Below are 10,412 nucleotides of genomic sequence, written 5' to 3'. Positions count from 1 at the left end.
GCAGGTTTTGGCAATACATAGTAATATTCAGGTAACAAATCAAAGAACTCCAGTTTTTCATAGCTTTTCAAATGTAGTTTTAAATACTAATCCAGTGGCTATGGACAATTTTGTGGAGGAAGATGGAAACTAGGATAAACTGCACTAGGAATGGTAAGTGGTTCTGTAAAAAAATTGCTACAGAAACATTGCCTTTCATTTGAAAATGGTACCTTAATGTTAATCCTTGCTTTTTATATCAAGTAACTAAAGTAACTAAGTGGCCTGACTGTGAAAGATCTATTTCCTGTGATCTAATATGGGTAGAGAAACACTTTTTTTTTTGACATTAAAGTCTTTAATTAATCTGGAATTTAAGTCTGGACTTGTGAAATCAAACAATCTTATTTAAACAATCAGGAGATTTAAAATATTCTGTATTACTCAGCTACATGCAACAAAAAAATAAAACTTTGAGTATTCCAAGTAAATGAACAATGACAGCAGGCAAATATCAATTTAAAGGGAACAAACCTGGGTCCGTTTTCTTTTTGAAAACCAAGGCCAGTTACTCTGTTTCAAATACCTCTGTTACAATGCCCAAATATACTTACAGCAATGTAGTGTCTGAGGACATAAGTGATTTCTCCTGCCTCAGCCTTTGAAACAAGCCTCCTGTGGTTTCTGTAGAACTCCTCTGAGCCAATCTCAGCATAAAGTATGACCACAGGACTTTCGGGGTTTGATGCTGGGTACTTGTGGTCCCCCTTGAACAGAAATGGCTTTGGCCTAAGAGGAGACAGTGAAGAATGCCACAGTGTGACTCACAGCATCTCCTCACTCCATGCATGATGCACATTTCTTCTCCTGTTTAATCCCTGTTCCTTTTTCACTGAATACACACGTCAAGCCATGCCCACAAATTCTATCAAGGCTGGCAGCACTTGATGCACGCTGATAAAAGCTTTGTGAAAAATGAACACATGAAAAGGAAACAAGTGACTAAGAGCTATTTTGAATCTAATATGATCCTAATTTTAAAAATGAACATCTTCCCTTAAATTTCCAATTAACTTTCTCTCCCCATGGTGATTCATAAATTCTGTATGAAAAATTTAAAAGGCTGACAGAACAGATGTCATTTGAACCTGGTCCTTGGCTTAGTATACAAACAAGAAGGTGAATGAGAAGCCTATTTTCAGCTACTTTGTTTACATTTTGTCTAAAGTGCAATGAAATACTTAAAATATTCCATGTGAGCTATAGATGCCATATGCCTGCACACTGACAAAAAACTCCTTATGCTTAAAAGAACTAAATTACCAAGATTACAAAAATCAGATTGAAAACAAAAATGTTTTCATATTATGAAAACAAACTGAAATGTAAGGATTTGGGTTGGTTTTGTTTTTTTTTTTTAATAAGTATTGTATTTTATACCTTCTTTTTGTTATTAGCAGTTACAATCAAGTTCTGTTCTCGTAGAGAAATCTGAATTTTAAATATATTGTAGTAATAGTTTTCTTTGTCAATGCTGAGAAAACTACACAGAGAAAAAAAATACTGTTCATGCTTTCAGCCACTCATAAAGCAATTTGTTAGATTAACTCTCATTTGAATATGCAGCCCAGCTCCTTTTGTTTTCCCTACATACTGAAGGTTTGACACACTCCTGAGAATTCCTACTGTCCTTCAATAGTTTCCAGCTATTTCCAGAATTTGTTTCCAAATTTTCCTGTGTACATTCCTCTTCCCAGCAGAATTATCAAAGAGCACGGGATAAGAAAACAATCATTGCAATCTGAATTAATACCAAATAAGAGACTGCCACTCCTGTGCAAACAAGGGACAGGAGAAATCAACACTGAAGAACATTGAAACAACAGGTTTATTACAACCTCCTCGCAGCAGTAAGTCTAACAGGTTAAATTTTAAGAGCTAATCCAATAATTGGAAATTAAGCAAATACCTGTCTGAAGCTGCCTGTAAAAGGTTTCCAAGAGAGTCAAATTCACATGTTTTCTCCCCATGCACAACAAAAAACAGGGTACAGTCCTTTGGTGGAGATTCATCTGCTGCTATCTGTATAAAATATTTATAATAATGCAGGTTGAATGTTTGCCCTTAGAACAAGTGAAAATTACAACAGTGTAGCTGTGCAGTAAACAGTACCATTTCCTACATTCCAAACTAGTACTTCTTCCACGTTTATGACATAATTTAAATGCAAGGTGAAATTGCAAGATGGAGAGTTAAGCCTTAACTTATTTCTCAGTCTGTTACTATTAACTGTAAGGTTAATTGCAGGTACAGAAAGCAAGGCTTGCAATTCTAGGCGTTTTGGTTGAGGGGTTTTTTTTGGTCTTAGACATCCCAAACATCTGTATTTGTTAAATATCAAATGACAAAATGACTCCAGATGAGCAAGGAAGATGTTTTACAGTATTACTTAAATAAAGCACTAATGTGAGACAATTTGCAATGAATTATATGATACCCAGAGATTAAAAAAGAACAGAGAACACAATTAACTTTAATTTATGGGTTCTAATCACCATATATATATATACACACACATATATATGGATTACTATCTTCAAGTAAGTTCAGCTGAGCAACAGGAACAGCAGCAGCATCACAAGTACCAATGGAGCCATAGGGATGGTCCTCATAAAAATCTTCACACAATTATTGGTGCAGCAGGCACAAAGATATGCAGACATGTCCAAATGCCAACTCTTTAACCTACTCTACACAAAAATTCAGTGCCTCATTAAATTTGTATATATATATCCACTCTGTAGCTCAGGTGTACAGAGCAGTTAATCAGTTCAGGTGTTTTATACTCTCAAATGTTTCCTTCCACAGCTCACTCCTTCTTGAGCCTTGGTAAAATGCTCTGCACATTGTCTGAGCATTTCCTGTACTAACCTGTTGAAAAGCTTGAACTGTTGCAGAATAAGAGCGTAAAGACAAGGAAAATTTCAACAAATTCTGCTGCAAAGGTGACAGAGTCTGGCAGGCTACTTTCAGCATTTCCTGGTAAGAAGAATAATCACTACCTGCAAAGTCAAAGTACAAACAGTTATCTTTCTATCCCATAGTCTCATTGAAGAGGGGCTTCTCATCTTAGTGTGATTTATATCAACAAAAGCCCATGGCATGAATTCTAAGTAAGCACGTGACCATCCCTCCTCTGTTTTCATTACAGCCAATTCTACAGAAGGATGAGAGTGAACTTCAATAGAGATCCATGAAAGTACACTTGAATACATTCTTGAGGATGTAAACATGGGCTGGGGAAGAAGGGAAAAAGTTAAGAGCTCCCATTTAATTTCAGCTGAGAAATAGTAACACAGAGAAAAGGCATTTAAAATACTTCATACTTCATGTTGAACGAGGATCTGGCAAGCAAAATGTTTCAGACTCATCCACTACAGCTTTTGTCAAATGGATATCCAAAAGCCTTGAGCACATTACAGCAAAAAATATTACTGAAATTAGTATTTTAGAAGTCAAATGAGGACTAACACAATGGAAGACAAAATACTGTGGTATATTTTTCAACTATTACTCAGCATCAAGAAAAACACTACAAAAACTTACCATCATGCTCAGCTGTCTTAATATTCTCACTGGCTTCAACAAAATTCCAGAATTTTTCTTGACCTTCTTCTGATAAAAATTCACTATGTAAGATGAGAAGAGTGAGCTAGATCTACAAATTTTCTCTCAAGTTACAAATCTAGTACCTTGTAATGCTTTACAGAAAGTTAGTACCTACCATGTATTTACCTATATCAGAAAACTATGTTACCAGGAAAAGCACTCCAAGAAAGTTAAAAACAAACAAACCCAAACAAATAATAGTTGCAGACCAGGACAAACACACTGTACATGAAAGCAGCTTGTAAGGCACCTACAGATCCTTTAAATGCCACTAACAGGCAGCAGTGTCCATCCTGGTAGCTCTCCTCCCTAACACATTTCTTTGCTATCTCTCTCTTATGAGAAACATTTTTGTTGATTTTGCTGAAACAAACTGCAGATAACTGTAATTATCAGCTTTGGTAGTTTTTGGTGGAAGTTTTCTGTTTGCTTGCTCTTAAACAAGCAAAAAGAGAAGTCACGGCTTCAAATCATGTTATAATTCCCATATATTAAGCATCTAATTGGGTACATATACAAGGTTAGATAATGAAATTCATTCTCTAAACATTGCTAACCACAAGTACTGTATCATGTCCACACATGGAACATACTTGCTATGCTAAAGGATGCTACAACAGAACATTTGGAGCCTGCTCACTGCCACAGTAACTTGTGTGCTCCCATCCAAGGGCAAGTTCCCATCCAAGCACCTGGGTAACAAACTACAGTGCTGGGCTAAGTACAGTGAACAGCAGGAGTGATCTTACACTGCAGTGCTGCATCATGCTGCAGTTCACCCCAGGTGAACAATCCTTCCCTACCCAAAGTCTTTGAATACAATGGATCAAGTCTTTGGCACATTATTTTGATTATTTGCTTAGTGTTTCACACTCTCTTAGGTTGAGTTTCACAGTCTCACAGTGTCAGGGTACTTAAATCTTGGCATTAACACCTGTGCTTTGCATTTTACTGCTTAAAGAATTTTCAGTCTTCAGCTTCTCCAGAGCAGGTTACAGAAAAGTGATTTCACCCAGGACACACCTGTCCTCTGAACGAAAGCCATGCTCATGTGAATGAAACCCAGCAATGCTCAACTATTTTCATGTGAAACAATCTGCAGTAAAACAGACAAATTCCACATTTGGCAATACCCTTAAGTGATATAAAATTAGGCACACAGGAACTTGAAATTCTAAAAGTCCTACTGACATCACCAAACTAAAACATGACAAAATTAAACAGTGGGGGATTTCAAAAGTGCTAAGCAGACTGGCAGTGAAAATAGAGCATTTTGCTTTCTTTTTACACAGCATCTTAGAGAAAAAAGTTTTTAATACCACAGAACAAATGTTCCCAGGGTGACTTGCACAACTCTTAACAAAGCAATTGACTTTAATCAATGCACAACTCACATGAACAAAGTTAAACTCAAGCTTTACTGAGCTAAATACACACAAGCAGGAGACATGTATTAAAACCTACAAAGCCTACAACACTGAAATAAAATACATTTAGCTATGGAATCTTAAAAGACCATGCTAAACTCCTCTATCTCATGCTTTGAGTAAAACTTTATAAAAAATACCAACTATGTAATTGTTTATGGTTATTAATGTTTGTTCTAATGCACGATGAAAGAATTTAGCACACAAAACACCTACTACTGTCTCCTCTAAAATACTCCTCCCATCCCCCCACACACAGCACGTTCCCATGTTATTACTGTTGGTAGTGACCAGAAACCAAAGTGCCACACAAACAAAGAGAACACTTTATCCTCTAAGAATATTCTGATTTGACACTGAAAAAAATCACAATGCACTTACCTTGTTTCAAGGAGTAAAGGAGTTGAAGACCACTTTGTAGTTAGAGATGTTGTCACTGCCTTAGAATCTGCTTTTACAAGTGAAGAGCTGAACCAGATTCCAAGAACTGCAATAAGTATTTCCATTTTATAGAAGGCTGAAAATGATGAAAGAAAATAATGAGTTTTGCATTGTCTCTTCTTACAAATACAGGATCTCACATACCCAAATACACTGAGATGTATTTTAAGATTGCATTTAATGCAATACATTAATGAGATGATCATCATCTCACCTGGGCTCACAAAATCAGAAACACTATGAAAACTCGAAGAGAGGCAAGGAATTTACAGTCTTACTCCTGAGATGCAATTAAACCTAAATCAATTCCAGCTTCCTCTGTGTTTATGCTTTCAAATAAGCTTGCTTCTGCTCCAGGACACCAACACCACATTCTACTTGCTTTAGGAGGTATTGCAAACTGCACTTATTTCAGATTGGGTGGGAAAACAACCTGCTGTTCATTTCATGGGAGATAAAGTCACACCTTGTGTTAGCACAGATTCAGCAGCTGTGGACTAACCAGAGTCGGATTAGCCAGGCAAAGATGAGGTTCCCCAGTTACTACTTCAGGTTCTGCTGGGCACAGCAGACTGCTTCTTTGGGGAATGAAGAAACAAGTATTTCCCAGCTGCACTAAGCACCACCAAATTTAAAAGCTGAAAAATGAATGAAATAATGCAAACAGACTCAAATGATACAACCTACTGTGACAAATGAGCCAAAAAGAAAAATTTATGACATTTCTTTATCGTCCTTCATGTGTATTTTCAAGCCTCTGTATTCTCTGGCCTACACACCAAAATAAAGCTGAGTGGAACTTCCTTGCCCACAACTCTTCAGCTTATGGAAGACCTGAATTCTTCTGCTGGCTTTCCATTACAGTCTCCAAAAGTTCAAGCTTTTTTTGCCCCTCTCTGACTGAAGTATATTTATATTTACTACACCCCTAATATGCACTCAGGTACTCTTTCATTTCTTTGTCCTTTTTTTTTCTGGATAACTCATTTTCCATGTCCCCCCTGCACCTGAAAAAACATCCTGCTCCAATTCTACATATATCACACCCAATAACCTGCCAGGATCTAACTTCTCTTTTTTATTACTATCTCAATGTAAAGAGTAGGGTTATATATCTGTAGCTCTAAGCTACCTCTATATATACACACAGACAAAGCCAATCCTACTCTCTTTAAAAAGTTTATACCCCTCCAGCCAAATGTTTCCCAGCAATAACTCAGACATTGTTCTTTCTCTGGGGATAAAAGCAGAAGTTCCTGCTGTGATATCCAAAGAGCAGCTTGGTCAGCTGCACACAACATTTGCTTTATGCCACACCTGGGAAGCAGACAGATGGCATCACAGAATGGTCACAGCCATCACTCCCGGTGTGCAGAGAGGGAAGCTCAGCCAATATTTGTGGAGTGAAACATTGGCTTCTGCCAAGTACAACAAAAGGACACAGTTCACAGTTCCTCCCAGAGATGGGTCCTTCTTATTCTCCGCAAATCATACACTAGAGTTTGGAATAGGTAAAAAAATCCACTGAACAGCATTCTCATGCCTAAAGCTCCTATGCTGCTCTCTTGTGCCTGCTTTCCCACTCTGGGAAAGACTGTAATAAAAGCCTTTTTCTGCACGAAATAGGAAAGAAACCAAAGGACACATCTGTCACCTGACAAAGTTTAGCCAACTGAAAACCTGCAGATTAGAAATATCTACAAGCCCTCAATAATAACAGCCATAAAACAAAGGAATGACTGGTATCTCAAAGAAAAATACACCACGGGAAAAAGGGGCAAGAGGCACAGGAATGAACGTAAGTGGCACAAAAAAATTCAGCTCTGTGCTAGGTAACAAAGCAAAACCCAATCTGAATTATGACATTGCAAAGCGGATTTTTCACGCCCCAGTTGTAAATATTTTTCGTCCTTATTTTTCTTCCAATTACTCTGTTTAAAATACTTCTGGAAACTTGAACATCCAGCCTTGGGGAAAGGAATAAATCAGCCCACATTTACAGTCAGTGCCCTCTGCCATGTCCTGTGAGGTAGGCTGGTAGCGAGCGGGTGAAGCGCTGCGCTGCACGGAAAGGCAAAGGCGAGCGGGACGGAAAGGCAAAGGCGAGCGGGACGGAAAGGCAAAGGCGAGCGGGACGGAAAGGCAAAGGCGAGCGGGACGGAAGGGCAAAGGCGAGCGGGACGGAAGGGCAAAGGCGAGCGGGACGGAAGGGCAAAGGCGAGCGGGACGGAAAGGCAAAGGCGAGCGGGACGGAAAGGCAAAGGCGAGCGGGACGGAAAGGCAAAGGCGAGCGGGACGGAAGGGCAAAGGCGAGCGGGACGGAAAGGCAAAGGCGAGCGGGACGGAAAGGCAAAGGCGAGCGGGACGGAAAGGCAAAGGCGAGCGGGACGGAAAGGCAAAGGCGAGCGGGACGGAAGGGCAAAGGCGAGCGGGACGGAAGGGCAAAGGCGAGCGGGACGGAAAGGCAAAGGCGAGCGGGACGGAAGGGCAAGCCCTGCTGCGGACACAGCGCTGAGGTCCCTGGACCGACACCGTGCACGGCAAGGATCACTGATAACAGCGAGCACTGAGAGCTCGGCAGGCTCTGTGTAAGCACGCCCTTTAAAGTTGCCGTGCTACGGATACTGAAACCAAACGATGGCGATTAACTGGTTGGCCCATGACTAGAAATGCCTTGGTCCAGCTGCCGGTCGCTGCCAGCCCCCTGTCACTGAAGCGCTGAGCAGCCGCACGGCAGCTCCGGGCCGCCCAGGGCTCAAAACACACATCAAACCCGGGCCGTCAAGTCGCTAATGGTGCGCGGCATTAAACCCGGGCACAGCCTCTGCCGCTCCCCGGTCCCGCTCCACTCGTGCGCCCGCGGACCGACCGCCCGAGCCCCGCGGGGCGCGGAGGCCGCTCGAGGGACCCCGCCGGTGTCGGCCCCGCAGCGAGGTTCCCCTCCGCGGGGCTGCGGCGCCCGCCCCGGCCGCCCGCCGCCACCCAGGCCGCTGCCGCGGGCCCGCCCCGCCGCCGCTCCCGCACGGCCCCGCCGCGCCCGGCCGGTAACTGCGGTGCCCGCACCTGCGAACGGCCCCGCCGCGCGCCGCCCGGCTCCCGCCGCCCTCGCCGCTTCCGCTTCCGCTGCCGAGCGAGCGCCGCACGGCGCCGCAGAGTGACGGCGGGGCCGGGCCGGGCCGGGGCCGCCGCCATCGGGGAGCCGCTCCCGCCGCAGAGTGACGGCGGGGCCGGGCCGGGGCCGCCGCCATCGGGGAGCCGCTCCCGCCGCAGAGTGACGGCGGGGCCGGGCCGGGCCGGGGCCGCCGCCATCGGGGAGCCGGGGCCGCCGCCATCGGGGAGCCGCTCCCGCCGCAGAGTGACGGCGGGGCCGGGCCGGGGCCGCCGCCATCCGCTCCCGCGCCGCCCGCAGCCCGCCGTGGGCTGGCCGGACAGCCCCGGCCCCAGGGAAGGGCCGTGCTAACAGCAGGGGCTTTTCCTGGACTTCTGTGCTGTCTCAGTTGAAGGAGGTAACGCCCGAAGCAAAGGTGGAACCTGTGTTTTTTCCGTTGTTAACTGGCCCGTGAGCGGTCGCCAGCCTGCGCTGCTGGAAGGAGACCCTGTGCAAACAACTGCTTCCTTCAGTTGCTCGTTTATTTGTAGTGTAAAGACGGGGGGAAACCGAAAGCAGCATACGGCAGATTAAAAAACAGTCGTTCCTCATTTATTTTCTCTGTACCTTTTACACCTTCTCCATCAGAACTGCCGCCGAACTGTCGCTCGTTCGTCCCGAGCGCGCTTCGCCACTCTGTGTGTGCTCTGTGCGCACCCGGCCCCGCCGCGCCCTCCGAGCGTTCTGTAGTGTCACCGGGGGTGGGGCAGCAGAGCTGGGGGCTCAGGCAAGACACATAAAGCCAGGAGAAAGCTGTGAGTCCAGGCAAAGTAACTACGGCAAGGGTAAGGCAGTGTCTCCAGAGCTGAGCTGAACCGCAGGACAGGTGGTGGCTGGTGGGTATCTTGGAGAGTGGCATCCCACTACTGCTCATGGCCACAGATGTTTGCAGGGCTGTTCACAACACAAACAGTAAGGTTTGCGAGGCAGACCTAGGGATTACTTACATGTGATCCTGAAGTTTTAAAGGTTTTCTTTCCGGTTTCATTTAAAAACACTATTAAAACTCTGAAAGCGGCAGGTGTCTGGCTGACTCATGACACGAGAACAATGTGATGAATAATGGTGGTGTTCTGATGTGTCTGTGACCAAACCCGAGGCAGCCCAGCTATAGTGGTCTCTCAGGGCTGTTATGTGCGTCATCTCCAAGGATTATGCGGTTTTTTAAAAATTATTTATTTTTCCCCTCTACCCGGTGGTGGGGTAAGTAACCCCCTCAGTGCCTCCCCCAGGGATCCCCAACGCCCCCCCCCCCATGTCCTTGCTCCCTTCCCAGGATTACGGGGAGCACTTTGGGGCCGCAGGGAGTTTTGGAGACCGCCCGAATTATGGAGATTTTGGGATGTTTTAGGGGTGCGGACTCCCTCCGTGCCCTCCCCAGGGACCCCCCATGCCTCCCCGCCATGTCCTCTTGTCACTTCCCAGGATGGGTGCTGGGGATTTACGGGGGCGGGGGGAGTGGGTCTGGCCGGGTGTGGAGAGCACGAACGGGGGCGCCGGGAGCTCGGGGCCGTGGCCAGCGGCGGTCGGGCCGGAGCAGGGCCGGCACCGCGCTCCGAGGCGCGGCCCGGGGGTGACCGCAGCGCGCCCCGCCCACCCCGCGTCTCCCCGGAAACCCCGCGGCGAGCGGCCAATGGCGCGCTCGGGCACAGCGCCGCCCTTCCCGCGCCTCGCGAGATCTGTGCCCGCCACAACCTCAGCGTGGACTACACCTCCCGGCGGCGCCGAGGGCGGGCTCGGCAGCCAAT

The 10,412-nt window shown here is 45.4% G+C and overlaps 1 protein-coding gene across 6 annotated transcripts in view; it reads right to left on the bottom strand.

Annotated features, from left to right (window-relative positions):
- UGGT1 (UDP-glucose glycoprotein glucosyltransferase 1) overlaps positions 1-9,821 on the bottom strand; it is a 43,512-nt gene extending 33,691 nt beyond the window's left edge. For 2 of the 6 annotated variants that reach the window (XM_069025008.1, XM_069025009.1), the window contains exons 1-6: positions 9,232-9,821; positions 5,457-5,592; positions 3,586-3,668; positions 2,911-3,041; positions 1,949-2,061; positions 594-768 (exon numbers count right to left, since the gene is read on the bottom strand). In XM_069025008.1, coding sequence (XP_068881109.1) covers positions 594-768; positions 1,949-2,061; positions 2,911-3,041; positions 3,586-3,668; positions 5,457-5,592; positions 9,232-9,538 — 945 coding nt within the window. In that variant the 5' untranslated portion in view covers positions 9,539-9,821. Of the gene's footprint in view, positions 1-593; positions 769-1,948; positions 2,062-2,910; positions 3,042-3,585; positions 3,669-5,456; positions 5,593-6,018; positions 7,481-7,516; positions 8,453-8,579; positions 8,804-9,231 lie in introns of those variants that run through there. The other 4 variants (XM_069025013.1, XM_069025014.1, XM_069025010.1 and 1 more) reach the window with 4 other exon arrangements.
- Positions 9,822-10,412: the final 591 nt, after the last annotated feature.

The sequence above is a fragment of the Aphelocoma coerulescens genome, chromosome 9 (assembly GCF_041296385.1).
Source record: "Aphelocoma coerulescens isolate FSJ_1873_10779 chromosome 9, UR_Acoe_1.0, whole genome shotgun sequence".
In the NCBI taxonomy this organism is placed as follows: domain Eukaryota; kingdom Metazoa; phylum Chordata; class Aves; order Passeriformes; family Corvidae; genus Aphelocoma; species Aphelocoma coerulescens.
The sequence above is the reverse complement of the archived record's forward strand: the minus strand, read 5'-3'. Positions and strand labels throughout refer to the sequence as shown.